Source organism: Brassica napus, chromosome A10 (genome assembly GCF_020379485.1).
Source record: "Brassica napus cultivar Da-Ae chromosome A10, Da-Ae, whole genome shotgun sequence".
Lineage (NCBI taxonomy): Eukaryota > Viridiplantae > Streptophyta > Magnoliopsida > Brassicales > Brassicaceae > Brassica > Brassica napus.
In genome coordinates, this window is record NC_063443.1 from 12157933 (window position 1) to 12181698 (window position 23766).

At 35.0% G+C, this 23766-nt stretch overlaps 4 protein-coding genes, 1 non-coding gene and 1 pseudogene across 9 annotated transcripts; all 6 read left to right on the top strand.

The window, feature by feature from the left end:
* The first annotated feature begins 175 nt into the window (after positions 1-175).
* TRNAG-UCC lies at positions 176-247 on the top strand. The gene has a single exon. It is a non-coding gene; the product is annotated as a tRNA-Gly (tRNA).
* A 141-nt stretch (positions 248-388) lies between these two features.
* Positions 389-2318, top strand: LOC106420261 (PGR5-like protein 1A, chloroplastic). The gene is made up of 7 exons (XM_013861121.3): positions 389-788; positions 864-926; positions 1003-1089; positions 1368-1605; positions 1691-1764; positions 1862-1960; positions 2062-2318. Exons 1-7 carry the CDS (start codon positions 534-536, stop codon positions 2152-2154), a joined length of 909 nt encoding a protein of 302 aa, XP_013716575.2. The 5' UTR covers positions 389-533; the 3' UTR covers positions 2155-2318.
* A 391-nt stretch (positions 2319-2709) lies between these two features.
* LOC106420488 (oxysterol-binding protein-related protein 3C) lies at positions 2710-5619 on the top strand. The gene is made up of 10 exons (XM_013861329.3): positions 2710-2946; positions 3284-3377; positions 3455-3571; positions 3650-3722; positions 3793-3911; positions 4005-4126; positions 4229-4405; positions 4506-4650; positions 4747-4925; positions 5095-5619. Exons 1-10 carry the CDS (start codon positions 2849-2851, stop codon positions 5342-5344), a joined length of 1374 nt encoding a protein of 457 aa, XP_013716783.2. The 5' UTR covers positions 2710-2848; the 3' UTR covers positions 5345-5619.
* A 775-nt stretch (positions 5620-6394) lies between these two features.
* LOC106420489 lies at positions 6395-7891 on the top strand (annotated as a pseudogene).
* Positions 7892-16744: 8853 nt separating this feature from the next.
* LOC106420527 (telomere repeat-binding protein 1-like) lies at positions 16745-20384 on the top strand. 4 transcript variants are annotated; one of them, XM_013861373.3, is made up of 10 exons: positions 16745-17267; positions 17665-17800; positions 17879-18503; positions 18576-18704; positions 18798-18860; positions 18940-19019; positions 19114-19304; positions 19393-19704; positions 19797-19860; positions 19953-20384. In XM_013861373.3, exons 2-10 carry the CDS (start codon positions 17726-17728, stop codon positions 20121-20123), a joined length of 1710 nt encoding a protein of 569 aa, XP_013716827.2. In that variant the 5' UTR covers positions 16745-17267; positions 17665-17725; the 3' UTR covers positions 20124-20384. The 4 variants fall into 4 exon arrangements, with proteins under 4 accessions (XP_013716827.2, XP_048598956.1, XP_013716826.2 ...); XM_048742999.1 differs by having other exon boundaries at positions 17882-18503; XM_013861372.3 differs by having other exon boundaries at positions 16745-17128.
* A 273-nt stretch (positions 20385-20657) lies between these two features.
* On the top strand, positions 20658-21971 carry LOC106420380 (thymidylate kinase-like). Of its 2 annotated transcripts, none has more exons than XM_048743000.1 (4): positions 20658-20890; positions 21009-21338; positions 21407-21683; positions 21768-21971. In XM_048743000.1, the coding sequence occupies exons 1-4, from the start codon at positions 20673-20675 to the stop codon at positions 21882-21884; spliced, it is 942 nt and encodes a 313-aa protein (XP_048598957.1). In that variant the 5' UTR covers positions 20658-20672; the 3' UTR covers positions 21885-21971. The 2 variants fall into 2 exon arrangements, with proteins under 2 accessions (XP_048598957.1, XP_048598958.1); XM_048743001.1 differs by having other exon boundaries at positions 21015-21338.
* The last annotated feature ends 1795 nt before the right edge of the window (positions 21972-23766 follow it).

A 23766-nucleotide genomic window follows, 5' to 3' on the forward strand; every position in this document is an offset into this window, starting at 1 on the left:
GCTAGTAGTGTGATTTGATTTTGCCAGTTTCTTCGATGGTTTATCTCCTAATTATTTAGCGTTGTTCTCTCTGTTTATAACTTGAAGCACAAGAAATGTTTAGTAACTGTGTGGTCGTTCTTCCGACTCTTTTTGTTAGTTAAGATATCCATAAAGACGCAAAGGTAGACCAAAAGCGTCTGTAGTCCAACGGTTAGGATAATTGCCTTCCAAGCAATAGACCCGGGTTCGACTCCCGGCAGACGCATTTTTTTAATATCAATAACTTGACGTCAGACAAACGATGTCGTAGGGGTATACTGCCAAAATCGAATCACACCGTTCTAAGGGTATTATCGTCCAACTAGAAATGTTATCCATCATTAAGACACTCACAGGCCGCACATATTAGTAAACGCATGTTGCGTGCACGCGCCGAATCGTATCGTGTGGCCACCATTTCTCGAACCGAACAGCCTCCACCACACGCTTCTTCTTCTGTTTTGTCTTTTCGGTTTTCTTTCCCCGGCGAGGGATAGATATTTTTGTTTATCATGGCGGGCACTTGCAGCTCGATAAGGCCACCACGCCTCATTGGTTCTACTTCGAGTGTTGAGCTTTCCAGGTTGATCGATCGAGCTGGAGTTCCTTTCTCCGTTCGGATCTCTACCAAAAGAAAGTCCATAACAAGAAGCCAAGGAGGTGGTTTCACCGCACCTGTCTCCTCGCGTGAGGAAGGTCCTTCTTGTATATTCGTCGGTCCAATTGATTCCGCTAGAAAAGAAACACTAGAAGCTCTTTACCGCCAAGTACGCCTACTCAACTCTCTTCTTCTTGAAGTTTGTCTCTGTGATTGTTTAGTGAAGTGAGTTTTTTTTAATTAGGCGAAGAATGCTTACTACAATGGGAAACCTTTGATAGTTGATGACATGTTTGACAGAGTCGAGGTAAGACAACAGTTACGTGTAGCATAATATAGTTTCTAGCAAATATATGGGTTTTTAGAACTCTTGACTCATGCAGCTGAAGCTTCGGTGGTATGGTTCGAAGTCTGTTGTCAAGTACCCTCGGTGCAGCCTCCTGCGACAGTCAACTTATGCTGATGCAGAGGTACACTTTAGGGAGTTCATGTTTCAATTTACTTCTCTTGAAACATATATTTTGTGAGATTTGGGATTCGTTTGATTATATTAGCTTTTCGGTTTTAAGAAGGTCATCCATGAAACAAATCATATCTCGTGTTCATGTACCATTTGTTATTATAGTGTGAAAGCACCAACTTCATTGTTTACTAGGATTAGTATTATGATAATTGTTTTCTTTTTTTGTGTGGTGAAGAATGATTTTGTCAAGGGTTGATATTGAGTGGAATACTTTTTGTAGGACAGGATGATGCATCACAAGTTCTCCTGTTAGCTACCATATGGATATTGATTCTCTTGTTTGGTAGCTCAGCATGTGTTTTGCCCACCATTTATGGCCTCGGCTTAGTCCATGGAGGAGATCCTTTCAACTCAGGGCTTGTCTATAGCAGCTCGTCTTCTGTGCCTCTTCTGTCAAAGTTGAATGGTATCCTCCTCACCGTGCTAGGACCTGCTTTTGGATATCCTATTGCATCTTCCGCAGGTACCTTATAAAGTTTGCAGTTTCAATTCAAAATATGGTAGCTATCATCAACTACCTGTACTGAGAGAAAGAATGGTGTTGGCAGTAAGGGTTCTTAAAGGGCTATGGAGAAATGACTTAACCGCTCTAAAAGGAGACTGTCCAAATTGTGGGGAGGAGGTCAAACTCTTTACTTGTCAACAAAAACTACGACACCGTCTTCTTTTCTTTTTTTCAGTTTTAGTCACACGTTTTAGCTTGATGGACCTTGGTGTAGGTTTTTGCATTTGTGAGATCCGACCAATCAAACAAGTCAGCTCACAAAGCCGACTGTCATGTCTGTGAGTGCACACTGGAGTTCCGTACTAAAGTGGAGGTAAAGAATGACATGAACCAATCACTGCCTTGGATAGTCCTATGTAGCTCTGTTTCTAATGACTGTTTGGTTTTTTTTTTGTGTGTGTGTTGCTGCTTCAGAAATCTGCATCTCTATTGGGTAGAAAATGGGTATACGGCAGGATATACCTTGTTTCACGTCCCAGGAGAGGTCGGCGTTCCAAGTATACATAGTTCTGATCAAAGACGAGAGAATTTTTTGGGGATGGGTCTCTCTACTCAATTGTCTATTTATTTTAAGAAAGGTTACTAGAAAGCTTTTGTAACATTCAAAAAGTTCAATATATCTGTAACTATAAACGTTTCTACACACTTGAAAGTATAGTGTTTTTGGAGAATTTTCTTGAAAATTTTATTGATCATCATAATTTTAGGAATGAGCTGTATCACATTTTAGATCTGATGCCCTCAAAATATTATTTTTATATTGTGGACCTTTTTGTAGACTATTCAAAAAGTATTCCTTACTACTAAAAAGAAATGATAAGAGTCCATTCTGGCGACTAGGATAATTCTAATTTAACTCAATGATCCCAATATTAGTGACCAACATAAGAAAAGGTTTATCCATTGGCAAGCTTAAGAAAATAAAATAATTACCATTCGCTCCCCCTAATTAATAAGACTTAAGTCTTAAGCCAGGAAGTTAATTTACTCCCAAGAATTTACAATATCTTTTTTTTTCTAAAAAGAATTTACAATATCAAGTCCCCAATATTTACGTAAATTACAGATCAAACCCGTTTCTCCTTCCTTTTATTTTTTTTAAGTCTCTCCCTTCCTGTAAAGCTTGTCCAAAGCTTCTTTTTTATTCATCGAATTCTCTGGAAATCACACAAGTCAGAGATCGGATTTTGAAAAAAAAAAGATGGGGAGTCCAAAGAAGAACGAGAGCAAGGGTTTCTTCGCCGCCATGACATCCGGCTTCTCCATGTTCGGCAGCGCTATGTCCAGATCCGTCAACGGGTCTGTTTCCTCTGTGTCTTCATAGAAACCTTATCTGATGATTGATATGGCTACACCTTATATTGTCTGCTATTACTATATTTGATCCTTCAGGTGTTTTGTTTTGTTTTTAGTTGTATTTATTACAAAACATGGGTGGGATATGATACTATAATTAATTCCTTCACAAGTCAACAAAACAGATCAAGTTGTCTGAAATTTTTCTGCATGTTCGTTTCACTCTCATAAGTGAATTATATGTGTGTTATAGATCCTTCTGATTGATTGAGTGTTCAATTCAAGTTGTTTTTTTTTTTTTGGCTAATGGGCTGTTGTTTCGATACGATTTATTTTTCAGGTTGCTTGCTTATGAAGGAGTTGAGGTTATCAATCCAGATGGTGGTAAGGAAGATGCAGAAGAGGAAGCTCAGAGAGGAAGGTGGAAAGACGAGGTTTACTACTACTTATACTTTTCCTTAAGTTTCTCTGTTTTGCGTTTTACGGAAACTTATGTTTTTGTGATTAACAGGAACGTGATAGTTACTGGAAGATGATGCAGAAGTATATAGGTTCAGATATTACCTCAATGGTCACACTTCCTGTTATTATTTTTGAGCCAATGACTATGCTCCAGAAGATGGCTGAGGTTATTAGTCTTCTATCTTATTCTTAGATTTTGTTATTTTTTAGAAAGATTTAAGATTTCTATAAACATTTCTTGCAGTTAATGGAATATTCATACTTGCTGGATCAAGCTGATGAATGCGAGGATCCTTACTTGCGTTTAGTATATGCTTGTAAGTCTATATATACTCTACATCATGTTTTCACTTCCTACTTTGTTAAAACTTCTTTTTCTGTGTTCAGCATCATGGGCTATATCTGTTTACTTCGCGTACCAACGAACGTGGAAGCCATTCAATCCTATTCTTGGAGAGACATATGAGATGGCCAACCATGGTGGCATTTCATTTCTTTCTGAGCAGGTGCATCATCTATTCACTTCATTGTTATCAGGATACAGCTATTTTGCTATTAAGTTGTCTATCTTGACATATAGTTATTATATATTATTTCAGGTTAGCCATCATCCCCCAATGAGTGCAGGTCATGCCGAGAACGAGCACTTCACTTACGACGTCACCTCAAAGTTGAAAACTAAGCTTTTGGGTAACTCTGTTGATGTCTACCCTGTTGGCAGGTAATTTTGTTACTATTTATGATCCGCTTGGCTCTCTCTTCATCAATATTCTGTTTATGTTTTCACCTAAGCTCATGATGAAGCCTATCTATCGTCTTGCAGAACGCGTGTAACCCTCAAAAAAGATGGCGTGGTTCTTGATCTGGTTCCGCCTCTCACTAAGGTTCACAACCTGATATTTGGACGAACGTGGGTTGACTCACCCGGAGAAATGGTCATGACAAATATAACCACTGGAGACAAAGTTGTTCTTTATTTCCAGCCATGTGGTTGGTTCGGGTAAATTGACAACCACATATACTCTTATTGTTTTGTGATGATCTGTTCATGTGATCCTGACATGTTTATTGATAAAAGTGTATACTTCCTTTGATCTCAGTTCTGGTCGCTATGAAGTGGATGGATACGTTTACAGCGCAGACGAAGAACCTAAAATCATGATGACAGGAAAATGGAATGAGAAAATCAGCTACCAACCTTGTGATGCTGAGGGTGAACCTCTTCCAGGGACAGAGCTTAAAGAGGTCTCCTGTTTGTTTTCCTTTTTACCACATTGTTTCGCCCTTTAGTATTTTCTTATGCCTTTTTTGTTTTGTTTTGTGTTGTGTTGCATCCTTCAGGTGTGGCATGTGGCTGATGTTCCCAAGAATGACAAGTTTCAGTACACCCACTTTGCTCACAAGATAAACAGCTTCGACACAGCTCCCGCTACGCTCTTGGCTTCAGACTCACGTCTTCGTCCTGATAGATATGCCCTTGAACAGGGTGACCTTTCTAAAGCTGGTTCCGAGAAGCACAGGTTATTCTTTTCTATTCAGCTTGTTTGTCAGAAAGTTCAAGTCTTTTAAGTTTTTTTATTCGAAAGATACTTTGAGATAGAATTTGTTTAAATCCTTGTTAGAGCACACAAAGAAACATACTTATGCTCTGCTTACGATGTTCTTCGTGGTGTATTTTTTCTATCTCAGCCTTGAGGAGAGACAAAGAGCCGAAAAGAGGACACGAGAGACAAAGGGACAGAAGTTCACACCAAGATGGTTCGATCTAACGGATGAGATCACATCTACTCCATGGGGAGATATTGAAATATACCAATACAATGGGAAGTACAATGAACACCGAGATGCAGCAGCGAGCTCGAGCGGGGCTTCCAATGCAGACGACCTCAAATCGATCGAGTTTAATCCATGGCAATATGGTAATGTATCAACCGAATGAGGCAACGTCTCATTATTTTAATATATGACGTCGACATACTCAATGGTGTGGTTCATGGGACTCTTGAAGATGAGTTCAAAGTTGTTTTATACTTTTGTTCCAGGGTGAAAAAGTGTTGCTTACGTAGTTTGAGTGGTTAAACATAAGATTGTGTTTATGTCTTATTGTATCTTTGTTTCCATCTCGATTCAAAAGTAATTGTGTTTGTCATGCTTATACGTTTTAGAGATATATGGTCTTCTCTTTGTTCAATTTAAGTAATTGTGTTTTTTCAATTTCTTCTACGTAAATGTCACCAAAAACATGTCTTAAAACAATAAACTTTAAATTGTGGTCAGATGAAATTAATAAAACTCTAATAATACCAAGAAACCATGCAAAACATCTTTTTTGAGTGTTCAACAACTCATAAAAAAAACATCTAAAAACGGTTGTTACAAGAGAGAAAGTTAGATTCAAAAAACAAGGAAAGGAGACGTTGCATTGCATTGTTAACTTTTTCCTTTTTTTTTTTTTTTTACTCAACATCAACTTGATATTAACCAACAAGGGATACAAGATTTAACACCACAAGAGTGCTTAAGCCATACTTACAACAAAGAGATTTAGTAACACCGAGGATCACTAATTGGATCCTACACTACCCAATCTATATCTTTGTTGTGATTTTCATCCCAATGAACACAAACTTCTCCTACGACCCAGAAGAAGCCGGTTCTTAACCACCTAAATTGACCCCGTGAGACGAAAGCATTTCACAGCCACCAAATGACCAAATCGAAACAAGAACAAACAAACCCACAAGCGTTAATCTCCTAAAGATAAGAATGATAGACCGGATCAACGCTTCAACACCCAAAGGTGCATTGTTAACTTTTTGTTTGTCGTCTGTGAAAAGTAGATAAGAAGGGAGTAAAAAAAAAGTTTGACAGCTCTGTTTTAGGAATCATTGACGTCAGCGACTTCTTGCATGCATTAAAGAGTGAGAGACGAGGTTGCCTCATTTCTCTATTTTGTCGCATTCAAAAAGATATCGAAGGAGAGCTATAGGCAATAAAAGAGCTGGACAGCTATCGTACAATTCAGAGAAGGAAGGCAGATCTTTTAACCGGGGTTAAAATATGTTTTCTTTTTTTGTAAATACAGTGGTTAAAATGTTTAAAAGATAGAAGTAACATTAAGCAAGCGGAATCATAATCCATTTCTACGCAACCGAGAGAGAGAGAGAAAACACAGAGAAAGAAGAAGAAGAAGAAGAAGAACGAGAGATGGCTACATGCATTGACATGTCGAGGATTCCTTACATCCCTGGTCTGTCTCTTTCTTTCTTTTTCCTTGTCTCTTCCATTTAGTCTCCCTTATAACATTTGTTCATGTTTCGAAGTTATAAGCAAATGAAACGTCTCTTAACATGAAAACTTGTTGCAAAGATTTAATCTTTTCATGGAAATAAAGTTTCATTCTTTATTGATCTTAGTCTTAGTACTCTCCTTGTTACATAGCTCTCCTCCATGAAGAATAAAGTTTCCTACTTTCTTTGACTCTCTCTGTCTACGTTCTCCAGGGAGGTTGCACGCGACCAACAACCCGTACCAGAGATACGGTCCCAAGGGTTTCATGGAAATCAAGGTCCTTCACAACGACAACCTCTACGTCCGCGTCGACTTGCCCGGCGTTCCAGACGACGCCATCCGCTACAGAGTCGACGCCGTGAGACAAAAGGTTGTCTTTTTCTCCGGCGAAGAAACCCTCCGCGACGGCTACAAGGCTGACGACGTGCGCGAGTACTCCGGGACAGCTGGTCTGGGCTGCGACTGCTGCGAGATCACCGGCGTGGAGGCCAAGATGAAAGATGGAGTCTTGAGGATGATTCTCGCAAGGGTCAAAGTGAAGGACCATGACAAGAAATGTACTCACTTTCTGCCTCTTAACACAGGTTCGAACCCCTTCAAAATCACACCTTTTTGTGTATTATTATCCATTATTATAATATTACTCTTCGTTTGTTGTTGTTTGTAGGCAAATCTGGGAGATACGATGTGAATTCATTTAACTGTGTTGAAGTGGAGGGTCATCCCTTTGTGGTGAAAGGTCGCAAGGACACGTTGGCTTCCCACCGAACGTCTGATGGATGTTATCACTTCTCGGTGGATATGCCTGGTGTTTGCGGCGATGACATGTTCGTGATTCCCAACGAGAACGAGATCAAGTTCTATGGTGAGAACAAGGAGGTGTGCATGAGCACGATGAGAGTTGCCGTATTTTCCTTGGAGCCGTCAGCAATGTTCAATGCTGTTCCTATGGGATTCCGCTTTTGAGCCACAACATCGCTTGGGATGCAGAGTTTGGTGTTCTCAAAGTGCGTGTTTCACCACAATGAGTAATCAATCATCATCACTCTTAAGTAGATTATTATCTACTACGTACGTTTTTCATATATGTCCTGTCTGTTGGAGACCTTATGATTTTTGAACTACTAGTTGTGTGTTTTAAGTTGAGACTATTGTTATGTGTGTGTCCTGCTTTTGTGTTTCTTGCTGTGACCAGTCATGTTCATTGCGTTCACAATTTCTAAATTTTTATTCCCTTAAGATGATGATGACAAACCGATTAGAACTTGAATTTTCTAAAGATAGGAAGATGAAACACACACAAATCTGAGAAGGAAAGGTTATAGGAAACCTCATGAGAAGTGACTCATGAAGCATTTCTCTTCGAAACATATGGGCAGTTGAATCCTCGTCCTAGACTCCTCGAATGTTGTAACCTCACAAGTCATTTGCTCAGTGTTCTATGGTGGTTGAACACCATTCCTCCCTAAAGGAAGAGCAAGTCCAGACCTAATAAATGTACAATAATAAAAAAAAATATCCTAAACAGACTTGGCAATGAAAACCTTACATGTTATGAAAATATGGTACCAACGCAAAGGAGAGCATGTGACATGAATATAGCCTTTCATATTCAAAATTGCTGAACAATGTGTGACAAAAGTAGCCACGAATTAATATATTTCATTTCTTTCTGAGCAGGTGCATCATCTATTCACTTCATTGCTATCAGTTAGTTTGCAACTAATTAAAGGTGTCCATCTTGACTCAGTTATAATATAAGTTAATTTGTGTTTTATTTCAGGTTAGCCATCATCCCCCAATGAGTGCTGGTCACGCCGAGAACGAGCACTTCACTTATGACGCACCTCCAAGTTGAAAACTAAGCTTTTGGGTAATTCTGTTGATGTTTACCCTGTTGGCAGGTAATTTTGTTACTATTTATGATCCTCTTCTCTCTCTTTGTTAGAGGCTCTCTTAATCAAGAAGGAAACTTCTTTCTGCATAGTATTCTGTTTAAGCTCATGCAGCTTATATATCGTCAAAAAAAATGCTGTGGATTTGGTACCGCCTCTCACTAAGGTTCACAACCTGATATTTGGACGAACTTGGGTTTTTATGCAGCAAGAAGTTTCCTTCGTTTCCCTTTTACCACATAGTACCTGATAGTATTTTCTTATGCCTTTTTTTGTTTTGTTTTGTGTTGAATCCTTCAGGTGTGGCATGTGGCTGATGTTCCCAAGAATGACAAATTTCAGTACACGCACTTTGGTCACAAGATAAACAGCTTCGACACAGCTCCTTCTAAGCTCTTGGCTTCAGACTCACGTCTCCGTCCTGTTAGATATGCCCTTGAACAGGCTGACCTTTCTAAAGATACTTTGAGAATTGGTTTTTGTATAAATATCATCAATGAATCCTTGTTAGAGCATGAACACACAGTTATGCTCTGCATACGAGGTTCTTCGCGGTGTCATTTTTTTTTTTTTTAATCTCAGCCTTGAGGAGAGGCAAAGGGCCGAAAATAAGACACGAGAGACTAAGAACCAGAAGTTCACTCCAAGGTGGTTCGATCTAACGGATGAGATCACATCTACGCCGTGGGGAGATACTGAAATATACCAATACAACGGGAAGTACACTGAACACCGAGATGCAGCAGCGAGCTCTAGCGGTGCCTCCGATGAAGTGGACCTCAAATCGATCGAGTTTAATCCCTGGCAATATGGTAATGTATCAACCGAATGAGGCAACGTTTCATAATAATTTAAATATATGACATCGACATACTCAATGGTGTTGGTTCAATACTTGTTCCTGGGGGAAAAAGGTTTGATTATGTCTTATTGTATCTTTGTTTCCATCTCGATTCAAAAGTAAATGATTGTATGCTTCTACGTTTTAGAGATATGTAAGTCCTCTGTTCCGTTTAAGGTTCCATTTCGAACAGATTACTATACTTATCTCGTAAAAGGCGTCATACTAATTAGATTTTATACAAAACTCTCTTACAAAAACATCATTTGGAGGTGTCTTTGAAACATTTGATGATCGAATTTAAATTAATATAAATGTTCCAAAACATTATCAATACATTAAAAAGATAGAGATGGCTTTAGTCTCCTCCGGTAGATCAAGTTTAGTGGAAGCTTCGTGATATTAGACTTTAAATGCGATTTTGTAACGAATTCAACGTATTGAATTGACTGTTGACTAGTGGAATGCTTTCACTAAGTACATATAGATGGAATAAACATCATTTGATGATGTAGTTAATATATTATAGACGAATAAATAGCTTTAGTAGAAAAACATCAACTATGAAGCCTTGGACGTTTGAGAAAGAGATTCGTTCTCTCGTTTCTCTTATCAATTAACATCCTCCTATACATTAAAAGAGAAGTCACTTTAGTGATTTCTGCTGACGTGGCACTTATATAGAGCTTCTCAGAAAAATTGTTATAATTCTATTGGTCGATTTTTTAGAATTTTTTTTTCTTTATTTTCAATCAATCGTTTATGTAGACAGACCCAAAACTATTGTCGATTTCGTTAAGCTCATATATAGCTATGGGGATAATAATTAAAATTAACTTAATTTAGATTTAAAAATTTAAGGTAAATCTAAAATCATTTAACATCACTTGGCATATAATGTAAAAAATATTACAAATAACAATTTATGGAAACTAATTCTTGAAATTATATAAAGATTAATAATGCTTTATTTATTACTTTCAATATTTATAAACTATAAAATATAATGAACAAAATTTTATATAAGATAATTATAATAGTTTTATACTCTACTTGATGAATTGTATTCGAATATAATTATATAATAACTATTTTAAATATAACAAAATCCAAACATGTTTATTAATATTATTTTTAAATTATTTATCGTTCTTTAAAGAATAAATTTATCAGAATTTTAAAATAACTTATGAATAGTTTAAATGTAAGTTACCTTATTTATTTTGCAAAGTAACTTATGAATAATTTTTTTTTCTTGCGCAAGTTGCAAAGTAACTTATGAATAGTTTAAATGTAAGTTACCTTATTTATTTTAAATATTTATTGCCCAAGTTATTATCACATTTATTGAAATTTTAAATGCCAATTTATCTTAATGTTTCTAAATTATTAATTCGTTTGTAATGACTTACCTTATTACAATATAAAATCTCCGGTGAAATAGTTAATAGGGGGATAACTTTCTTTAATCTATGTCACTATTTATTGTGAAAAATAAATATAGCAACGTCATTTATTTTTGAAAGATCGACAATATAAAGTTGTCTTATTGAGAATAAGCATTTCTTGCGCAAGTTAGTATCACATTAATTCGACTTTTAAATCTTTTTAAATTGTTAATTCATTTTTAATGACTTATCTTATTTTAAATATGCATTACTTGCGCAAGTTCTTATATATTAAATGCAAACTAGCTTATGACAATGTAGAGTTAATATCTTTCTTTAATCTATTTCAATATTTATTGCGGAAAATAAATATTCAAACGTCATTTATTATGAAAAGTCGACTATATATAAAGATACTCTCAAGGTCTTACATACAATACAATACAATACAGTGTTGTGAAGATATCAAATTTTTAAAAACAGTATGGCAATGGTTCAAGCTCCCAAAAACCGAGTGTCTTTTATCAGGCAATTAAAACCATGTAAAGATACATGGCGTATTGAGGTTAGGATTCTTCGCTTGTGGGGAAATTACAACAAAGATTCCGGAAACACCATCGAAATGGTTTTCGTTGATAAAGAAGTAAGTAGATTACTATATTTTTTACAACTCATAATCGTCTTTAGTCTTTTATTTTCAATCCAACTCATATAACTTTATCTCATCTTCGTGTAGGGGACAAGAATTCATGCTCCAGTTGGTGAACAGCTCATCAAACAATTTGAAGGGAAACTAACCGAGGGCGATGCGAAGGTCGTCCAGTTATTCACCTAAAATAAAGAATTACAACACATATACAATACAATTCTAATTAATGATAATATAAAATATGTTAGTTCTAAGGAGGTGTTATTGGTTTATATATTTTTATTGATTTCGAAATCCATATAGTATTTATAAATCCAAATAAAATATACAAGTTTTCAAATTTTTTCGGATTAATATTTACAAATCCGGAGATTTTTTTTCGGATTTGGACCTTTGTATTTTTCACAAAGAAATCCATGCAAATCCATTCAAATACATTATGAAATCAAATCTATTAGTAAATACGTATGATTGAATAACACTTGATTTGAATTAGAATTTATGAATCATTAAACGAATAACACTTGATTTGAATTAGAATTTATGAATCATTAAACGAATAACACATGATTTCAATACATATTTTAAAATCATAGAACCAATAACACTAAATTTAGTTTAGATTTTCAAATCCATCAAAATACACCAACCAATAACCCACACTAAAACTATACACTATTTATTCCATATTTTGAAAGAGAAGTCACTTTAGTGATTTCTGGTGACGTGTCGCTCATAGGTGAAGTTTCAAGAAATTGTTCTAATTTGATTAGTCGATTGTTCTTAATTTTTGTTTATTTAATTTAGATCTAAAAATTTAAGGTAAGTCTAAAATCATTTAACATTACTTGCCATATAATCTAAATAATATTACAAATAATAGTTTATGGAAACTAATTCTCGAAATTATAGAAAGATTAATAATATTTTATTTATTACTTTCAATATTTATAAACTATAAAATATAATGAACGAAATTTTATATAAGATAATTATAATATTTTTATACTCTACTTGATGAATTGTATTCGAATATAATTATATAATAACTATTTTAAATATAACAAAATCCAAACATGTTTATTAATATTATTTTTAAATTATTTATCGTTGTTTAAAGAATAAATTTATCAGAATTTTAAAATAATTTATAAAATGTTATAAATTATTTATAAAAATATAAACCTACTACATATTGATTGAGAAGTCACATAAGTGATTTTTTATTACGTGTCGATCATAAATGAACTCTTCAAATTGTTATAATTTGATTGGCTGGTGATTTTTAAATTTTTTTATTATAATTATATCTAAAAAGAAATGATAATTCAATTACCACTTTGCAAATAATCTACATAATTTTAGAAATAATTATTTATGGTAACTAATTGTTGAAACTATGAAAAAGTAATAATGTGATCAAATTTTTTATATATTTATAAATTACATAAAACTAGGAGTTTTCCTACGCCATGCGCAGAAATAGTAATTTTTAATATAAATTTGAGATTCTAACTGTGTAATACAAATCTGAAATAGTAATACAAATTTGTTATTATGATCTTTCATTCTTTGAGACTTTGTTTGTTTTAGTTAAACTGAAAAATCTTTTTGTTAATTTAAATGATGAAGATGAAAAATAAATTTAAATAATGTTTAAATATTTAACTATCAATATTTTTTTGGATTAGTGTTACTTTATTTAGTTTATTTTTATTAATGTGAGATACATATATATACATATATACTATTATTTTAATTGTGATATATGAATTATTAATATAGTTAATAGTTTACGATAAACAAATATTTATATGGAAAATTGACATTAATGATGATATAAGAGTTATTTTTTTTACCATATTTAAAATCCCTACAAAAAAAATTAAATTTTTATAAGAAAATTTTACATCTCACAATTAATATGATGTCATGTCACTATTTTCTAAAACCATGTCATCTATTTCAAGTGTCATGTCATCTTTTTTTCAGCAAAAATGATTGTAGTGACAACATGTGTATAAATCACTTCGCAAATATAGTCTAGGGGACAAGAAACAAAAATGATTATTTGAATTGATATAATGATTTTATATACGTATATAAAGCCTTATATTTGTATATAAAGTATCATAATAACTATTAATGTCTAACAAATTTCATGCATGCTTTATAAATTATTTATTAAATTATAAATAAATTTATAAAATTATTTATATTGGCTTATCAGATGTTTTAAATTATTATAAGAGGTTCTATATGTTCTTTGGGACGGTGAGATATATCATCATTTTTTTTCTTCAGCTCTTTTCTTATTGCACATGCCGTTTTCTGATTTGACATGTGCAAGTTGCAAAGTAACTTATGAATAGTTTAAATGTAAATTACCTTATTTATTTTAAACATTTATTGCCCTTATTATCACATTTATTGAAATTTTAAATGCCAATTTACCTTAATGTTTCTAAATTCTTAATTCGTTTGTAATGACTTACCTTATTACAATATAAAATCCCTCTTGAAATTTTCTTCTTAAACACACAAATTATTTTGGGACGTTGCAATTATACATACACACAATAACTGTCTCTTGATACTGAAGTTAATTTGTCCTTCTCGTCCATGTCAAATATTGAGTACCAGCTTTTCTCCATGGCTGATGCTTTCTCGCAAAGGCGGTGATATTATAATGTAAAATCCGTTATTTCTAAAACTATACATTATTTATTCCATATTTTGAATTTTATTATGTTCGCACATGGTGGAGACCGGTCACCTAGTACAAAGAATACACAACTAACTAATATGGATTTTTTTTTTAAACTAATTAATATGGACTACATCATGTCATCATGTGCTGTGTTTGTTATAAGAAAAAGAAGGTTTTTTTCCGAGTTTTCCTTTCATTTATGACACTGGTCATGTGTCTATTTAATTGCGGGAAAAAGTATTACTATGAGCCGTCTTGTGAGGATGCCGTCATATTTGATAGTCAAGTTACATAAAACATATATAGAAGTGTTGTGAATCATCTCTTCTACGTCGACCATGTCTCCTAAAGTTTCCTCTAACCTTCATGTACTTTTTCCCCTTTGTCTTCATACGTCAAATGTAATTATCCTAACTTTTGTGGTCTTAATTTCTCTAAGCAAAGACACAATTCACAACACAAACTGCAAACGGCAATTTTTTTATAATATTCACAACTTTTTCGTTGAGTTTCACTGTATTTTAATTATACACGTAAAAAAATACCATCTATAAACATAAATATATGTATAAAACAGTTTAAAGACGATCTTTTCTACGTATATGGCTATATGCTGCTAGTTACGAACTTTGAATCGTTTATATTATAAAATTATTGCTATGCGTCGATTCCACTTTTTCAATATTCAACTGCCATATATCAGCTATTTTGTAATATTCACATAATTTTATTTTAGTCATGAGTCACCATCGATAAAAGCTTAGGTTTAGAAGAGTATCACCAGGATCCAGGTACACAATTAGTTAAGAAGATATAAAATTAACAATGATACAAATTTATTTATATACAGAAAAGAGGCTAATAATAATATACGAGAGTTAATAATAATAATATATACGAGAGTAGGAGCAATGAAAAGATTCTTATTAGGCTCAATAATAGTCTCATCTCATGTATTTTTCAATAAGTGTTCAAGTTTCAGCACGTCATGCAAACTCTACAGAACATTTTTGTAACCCAGACGAGTTTGGTTTCTAAGAGTTTGGCGCAGTTTTACTATAACTCGTATTATTTCATAATTTGACCAAGATGTTATCATGTTAGATAGATTCCAATATCAAAAATATCAAGAAATTTTACCAAAAAAAAAAATATCAAGAAAATTAGGATAAGTACATGTACATCCAAATAATAATCCTAGTATTGGATTTCCGATCGATGCATAGTATCACGGTTTTAGCTCATAGCCAATCAAAATATTGGTGTATTTATCCTTACAGTCGCGGAATAATTATTTAAATAGATGGGCCATCGAACATGATAAAGCGCTTAATTATTTTAAACTTTATTTTAGTAAAAAACAATTAAATAATCATTTATTTCATCTTATCCTTTTGAAGGATAAAGCGTGAGTGGTTTCGAAATCTTATCATACAAACTACAAAGTTACAGACATCACAATCCAGCAAAATAATATATAATGTATATAAATGTGATAAAACAAAAATAGATTCAAAAAGTTCAGTAAAAAAAAGATTCAAAAATAACCATAAAATGTGGCTTATGTGAGCTTAATTAAACATGTAACATTCTTCATCCTGAAATAAAAATTAAAGTAAACCGAAGCAATTCATTCACCAAAAAGTTGCTCAAATTTAAGTTTTTCAAAGGGAACATTGACCAATTAACGTTTAAAAGCTGGTTAATGGCATCTTGAAGGTATCGTTAAGATTAAAATATTATCATATATGTTTGCCACTATGGATAATAATCACTGTCATATAATGTGGTCCCACCAGTTAGGTCTGTGGAGCCGACTACTAGCAACCCAAGCTTTCTCCTTTCTTATCGCCTCACCGAACCTTTCAATGCCGTGAATTCGACGGTGGTTATCTATCTATCCTTCCCTACGAGTTTAATTTCGACGGTTCTTGTTATTTATCAGCTCGAGAAAAGTTTCTTTTCGTATTCTACAAACTGACTAAAAAGTGCAACAGAGACTCCTTACATTATGAGAGATTGATTCTCTGCCGTTCGATTGAAGCACAAAAATCTGTAGTGCAAAAAAATAAAATTAATAAGAAATTGGCCAAGAAAAAATATATGCAGTTTAGAGGTAATTAATATTTTAAATATGAATAAAAGTAGTTTAGTGGTAGATCCACCTGCCACGTGACAGAATATCGTATAGTTACAGCTAACAGGCTATTTCCACTAACCTAAATATTATATACTTTATATTGTTAAAACTTTTTGTCTAAACTATGAGCTAAAGAAATTCTTCTAAACTTGTAAAAAATCTATTAAAAAAAGTTAGTATAAAGTTCAAGCTTTAATTACAATTTTCCAATTAAAACCTCAGATTTCTTCAGGATATAAAAATGGAATTCAATTAATTTTAATAAATTGTGTTAAGAAAGTGCAAGTTAATAATTGCATATTCTTTTATCAAAAATTAATTGTTTTAATACATCTGAGTTAATGTTTTGACATGTAAACATCTCATTGGCGGAGACCAGGACTCATGTGACTGTACACCCATCGCCACGTGGTGAGATCTGGAGAGGGATTACAACAAGCATGTCGAGCGTGGCGGGGGGGAACCTGGTCTTCGAGTGAATGAGCCAGCCGGTTTAAAAACAACGCGTAATACCGGTTAGGCCGGTGAAAAAGTCATCAGAATATATAGAGGTCATAAAAGAAAGGGTTTAAGCCAAAAAAAAACGTGGTCGTCTTTCTTTTCTTAAGGGTTTTTGGTTTTAGGCGTTTCGGAGAGAGAGAGAGAGAGAGAGAGAAAAGAGAGAGAGATTGAGTTTGCTTGTGGTGTGAGAAGATCGCCATCGTGTGGGTAGCGTTTCAGACAAGTAAAAAAAAAGATAAAAAAAAAAAAGAGTTTCCGTCACTTTCTCGGGAAAACGCATGTGTTAAGAAGACAAAGGGGGTTTTGGTGTGAGTCCCTCCTTCCTTCCTTCCTTCCTTTGCGTTTCTCTCTTTTTCCTTTTCCGATCTCGCAATTGCCGGGTTTATTCGCCGGAATATTCTCCGTATTTTCTTTTCTTCTAAAAAATTCAAGATTAGGGTTCTAAAGGTGAGATTTTTAGAGTTTTCCTTGAATCTGTCGTTTTCTTGGAAAATTTCTTGAAATTCTTTTCTTTTTGTTTTCAAGGAAATTTTTCTGGGTTAATTTTCCTGGGAAATTCGTGGATCTGTGAACCCGATCTGAGATTTAGAACACGTGATCTGTTAAACCCTTTTGATCCTGAGATCCAAGTTCTTGATCGAACATTTTGTTAGGGTTTTTAGGGTTTTCCTGACGGTTTCGGTTTACGAGTCGATTAGGGTTTTAGAGTGGGTTTAAGCTATTTTCACGGTTTTGACCCAAAACATTCAGACAAAAACCCCTTTTGTTTTGTCTTTTCATAACCTCTAAATTTCGTTGTATCGTTTAATCTAAGACTCTATGGCTCTCTCTTTTTTTTCTACAGGATATTCGTTGGTTGGTGTGGTAAGTCATTTCACATAACTCTGTGTTATGCATTCAGAGAAATGGTGTCGCATAAGTGTGTAGAAGAATTCTCTTTACAGTTCCCTGCCAATGCTCGAGCCCCCAGATCAGCTAGGGTAATTAATAATAGCCTTTTACCATTTAGTTTCTTTTGCTTTGTTTTTGATTTGACTTCCTTTTCATTTTGTGGCCAGAAGAAGCGCAGCTTCAAGAAGGAGGAGATAACTGAAAATGACAAAACGTGTGCTATTGATCTATTGGCCACCGTAGCTGAAAACTTGCTGTCTGAGACCGGAAGCTCTCACATGTCTATTGACAAACCGGTTGAAGACCATTGTCTCGTTAAAGAGGAGTTCCCTGTGGAAGATAAACCCTTAAAGCCTGCAACTTTACCCGAGTTTAATCCTTATCAGGGATCATCAATGAGCCCTTGCGGTTTCAGTTCTGTGATCAGTGGCAAAGTGGAGATCGAGGCTGAGGGTTTTAGCCACTCTGGTGGTATTGATTCTTGTCAAGCCGGTCAGGATTTGAAACCGAGTGTAGATGGCGGTGCTGTAGTTCTGGATGCGAGACCTAATGGTGTGGGTAGTTTAGGTGGTAGTAGCAGTAGGACCAAAGTGCCTTCAATGGGGGCTGGTGTGTCTCTTGGCGCTTTGGATGATGTACATATGTTTAGTAGAGATGATGATGAAAACTTTTCTGGGTATATATGCCCTCGTGTTACCAAAAAGTCACCTAGGTCTGTGCCGCGCGTTGGAGACAGAAGAATCAGGAAGATATTGGCTTCTAGGCACTGGAAGGGAGGTTCAAGACATTCAGGTAGTACCCCACCCGCCTAAGGGTTCTTGTCTGTTTTCAAATGTTACTTACTTGCATTTGGTGGTGTTGCAGAAGCAAAATCATGGAGGAACTATTACTTGCATCATCAGAGGAGCTATCCTATCAAGAAAAGGAAATACTTTGACCACATCTCTGACTCAGTGTCTGATGATTATCGTCTGCGCTCTAAGATGCAAAGAGGTAGAAGAGACTTTTCTTTTGTTCTAATCCCTCTGTCTGCATCTTGTAGCTTTTATGTTGGTTGTATTGAGATTCGGCAATTTACTTTTGCAGGCAGCAGAGCTGTTTCTACTATGAAAGGTCCAGGTGCATCCTTTGTGTCAAGCGACTCTCATGGTAACAAAAGAATCTCTACTTGCTTATGAAAATGAAGAAGCTTATGTTAGAATGTATTTTGCTTTTTATTTTATTTCAGTGAGACTGCGGATCAAGTCATTCAGGGTGCCAGAGCTTTTCGTAGAGATTCCAGAAACCGCTACTGTTGGCTCCTTGAAGGTAACATCATTACCAAGCTCTTTGGTCTCTCCTTCTTTTCATTTCTGTTGTAACTCACTTCTAATGTTCTGATTCTCCTTTTTGTTTTAACTAGAGAATGGTGATGGAGGCAGTGAGCACTTTATTGAGTGATGGACACCGAGTTGGTCTGATGGTTCAAGGGAAGAAAGTCAGAGACGATAACAAAACACTTCATCAAACTGGGATCTCTCAGGATAACACCCACTTGGACTCTCTTGATTTCAGCCTTGAACCTAGCTCAGAAGCTCCTCATCTCTTATCTAGGTTCACACTTCTCTATTCACAACTTACATCTTTTAAAAACTCAAAACAAAGTTTTGCGACTTAAAAGTTCTTGTTTTGTTTTTTTCAGCAACCCGTCGGGACATGTCTGCGAGGAACTATCCATGTGCCGTACTTCTGACATGGACACGTTGTTCAAAACTGAGCCTGATTTAGCACTGTTCCCATCAGGCTCGTTTGACAAGGAAACTGCAGCAGATGATTCAAAAGCTCTGGTTCATGCTGCGCTCACCGAACTGTCTCCTCCTCAACCGCCTCGTCATAAATCTAATAAGCAGCAGCAGCAGCAGCAACAGACTGCACAGCGAAGAATGCGTCGACCTTTCTCTGTTACTGAAGTAGAAGCACTTGTTCAAGCAGTTGAGAAACTCGGTACTGGCAGGTAACAAAAAACAGATCATGCATATATATATTACTGTTATATTTGTGGTTGTGAAGTAGATAAATGATATTAGTTTGGGTTGAATTGTGCAGGTGGAGAGATGTTAAGCATAGTGCTTTCGAAGATGCAGACCACCGCACTTACGTTGATCTCAAGGTTTGTCACTTTGTTCTAATTCTAAACCGTACTAACATTGCTGAACCTCAAATCCGAATCTGAGTCCAAGAGTGTTTGGTTTTAATGTGCAGGACAAGTGGAAAACGCTGGTCCATACGGCAAAGATATCGCCACAGCAGAGGAGAGGAGAGCCAGTGCCGCAGGAACTTCTAAACAGGGTCTTGAACGCTCACGGCTACTGGTCACAGCAACACATGGAGACACTGGCTCTGCCTAAACCAGAGTCTGTGTTGCTTCTCTAATCAAAAATCCGCTCTCTCCCCCCCCCATTGTGTATTGTTGTAAGATTCTGACGACATAGATGCACAAATTTAGTCTTTGACTTGTTCCTTTGCTTTCTCTTTTTCTTTTTAACTTTTCTCAATGTAAAGTTTTAATTGGAATAAGGTTGATGTTCCTTGACCAATTTAGGGCTTTAGAGGATTTTTTCTTTTTCTTTTGTACATGGTTTGTTGACATTCTCACTCTTTTATTTCTCTCTTTAAGACTATTTTTCACTCTCATATTATTCTCTGTTCAAACGAGTGGTCATAGGTTTGCACAAGAATGTAACAATACTTTAAGTAATTCATTCAATAATTAGGGAATTAAGATACTACTAAACATTGTTGGTTATGTAAAAGCTACCACATGCATATAATATCGCAAAAAATAACTCTGAAACTTGCGATAGAAATATCTCAATTATCAAGTATCTTAATCAGAGGGTCTGCTTGAGTGAGATCAGGCCAGACTGGATTAAGAAATGTAAATAATCCGGTTCAGGTTTAAGCAGAAAACCAATATCCTATATGAATCGGAAATCAGATTTCAACGGCCGGTTCTTGAGTCAGACTAAACCCTCTGAGCCGCTTGAAGGGTTCTCTCTTGGACTCTGCCAAAAACCTAAGCTTCTCACACTCTCCGACTCTTTTTTATCGATCTTCTTCTCCAGCAGCTATAATCCGGCGACGTTTCACACCACCTGGACAAACCTCCTGTTGATGTTTCGGACAAGTATTGGTTCCAGGTGAGTCCATTACCACGAAAAGGCATTTTCTTTCTTAATTGTCTATTTCGATTCCCATTTCTGACGAAACGGATCTGCTCGTTTCCAAAGTGTTCAACTTTATATGTTTTTTTATTAGTTTCAGAGCCTTAGCATTGCCACCAAGATCCTTCAACTATCTCTCAAGTTCATCAGTTCGAATGGAGAATCTAACCTTTTTTTCCGAAGCTGGTGCGAAGCCAAGAGGTGCATTGATAGTCGTAGAAGGACTTGACCGCAGCGGAAAATCAACGCAATGCGCTAAGTTACGCTCTTTCTTGGAGAGTTCAGGGCATCCGACCGAGCTCTGGAGGTTTCCCGACAGAGAGACAAGCGTCGGTCAGATGATATCCGCGTATCTATCTAATAAGTCGCAGTTAGATGATCGCACCATTCATCTCCTTTTCAGCGCCAACCGTTGGGAGAAGAGGTTCTTTATCTTTTTCTTCGTCCTCTGTTTTTAGCTGTTACCTTATTAATGTCATGAACGTTTTGCAGGTCGTTGATGGAGGAGAAGCTTAAGGGAGGAACTACGCTTATCGTTGATCGGTATTCGTATTCTGGTGTGGCTTTCTCATCAGCTAAAGGTCTTGGGATCGAGTGGTGCAAGGCGCCGGAAGTCGGGTTGCTGGCTCCGGATTCAGTGCTTTACCTTGACATCTCACCTGAGAGAGCTGCTGAGAGAGGTGGATATGGAGATGAGAGGTACGAAAGAGTTGATTTTCAGAAGAAAGTTTCTGAGTTTTATCAAACTCTACGTGATTCTTCATGGAAGGTGAATAGATTAAGACTCTCTTATCTTTTGTTTGACTACTTACTCCGTAGGTTTAGATTCTAAACCTTGAAAATGGCAATGCAGATAATCGATGCAGGTGATAGTATGGAGGAAGTAGAGAAGAAGATTCAACAAGTGGTGTTGGATAAAGTTAAAGAGTGTGCTCTAGGAAAGTCTCTTTCTCTCCTCTGGTCATCTTAGATGATGATTTTTAACCAATCCACTCTTGTAGAATGTTTGTGTCATGGCGAATTATACCAAGTTTGTGATTTTGAAAACTTACACGTATTTTTTGCATAATTTGTTTCCGTTGAGAAGATGCTGATTGGTGAATACTCTTTTAAGTGTAACTATGGTGTCCACTTAAAGGAAGAACATACCAATTACTGTCCACTAGAGAGAATGACAACTTACTTTTCCAATGATGGAGTTTACTACTTAACATGATTGTCGTTGACTTAATGATAGTGAATCAGTGATTATTAAGTTATGTTCCATCTCAAAGCTACACTGTCTTATTGAAAATATCCAATCTTATTTACCACCCTTTTATTCGTAAGAAACATTATTATTGATCCCAAGTGATAACAATGGTGTTAACTGTTAAGCTTATGATCCCTATCAAAAAGTTATCTGGGTAGTCATCTCTACCTCTGCATTGGTTCATTTGATCCTAGCAACAACAAGAAGCTCAAGTATCAAGACCTACTACGCCTTTGAAACCAGCCCACGATCACAGATTCAAGTTTGGATGAATGTGTCCTGAGCATGCAACAAGCACTTGGTGGAGTTAAAGAGTATCATGATGTACTTACTATTTGGGCCGTTCAAGCCCATAAACATGCTCACATAAAATTATTTGGGCCGTCTGAGCCCATAAAATGCTCATTTATTCTTTGTTGTTGTTGTTGTCAATCATGACATCTTTTTAATCAATTATTTTCTTGTGAAATTATTTTGCGACGTTAAAGAAAGGACACTCATTAAAAAACGATACTGCATCAGGAGTCAGGACCGTTTAACTAAGCCCAAGTTGAAGAATAATCCAGTAATTAACAATAGTATCATTAGATTATATCATTAATGATGATGTCTGCAAATAAAAGCAACATACAATGTGAGACGAAGTCAATCACGCGCTCTCGATCGTGACTTCCCTAATAAGCTTTAGTCTCAAAGTTGTGATTGGTTCGTGTCAATCAGACGCGTGTGGGTTTTTCGCTTGGGAGGGTAATGTCTGTGAGATCAGCATTTTGATTACTACAAGGCTATTCTTTCTACATGGTCAACTCAATCGAATGTTTTACATCAAACAGAAAATATGTGTTCATACTTCATGGCAAATAGAAGATCGAGAACGTCAAAACTTCTTTTCTTTTCAAAATGCTAAAAGCATCTCCGGGAAAAGAATCTCTATTATAGAGTCTGCAAAACTCTATATTTGAAATTTCAAATTTTTTTTTTTCGAAAAGCAAAAGTTTTCAAATTTAATTTTAAAATAATTTGTAATTTACACTATAATTCTTATATTTGTCATCATTAATATATATCCATAAAAACTTTTATAAATAACTATCACATATATAAACATATTATAGTAATATTAATTAATAAAATTTTATACTTAAATATAAAATTATAAATATAAATACATAATTAAATATTAAACTACAAGCAAAATACCACATTATTAATAAATTTATTTTCTTAGTGCTCCATTTTCGGTTACACAAAATTTGTTTGGATAATATTTTAGAAGTTCTGGAGAAAATTTACTAAACTATTAGTGTTATTGTAATATTTAAATTTGTGTAATAATTATGTCATCATGTATCTTTTTAAAAAACTATTAAGTTTCTTTTGAAATATTCTTGTTGTCTAATTCTATTTTTAAAATATTATACATCTTTTTAAATTTTATGTGTAAAATTTAAATTTATAAAATAAATTTGAAATATTTAAAATATACAAAAGTTTTAAAGATTAAAACGATGAATGAGAAAATACTTAAGAATCATAAATGTAATGTATAATTAATTATAAAGACCAAGACGCAAAAAAATGAAACTTTAAATTTAGAGTT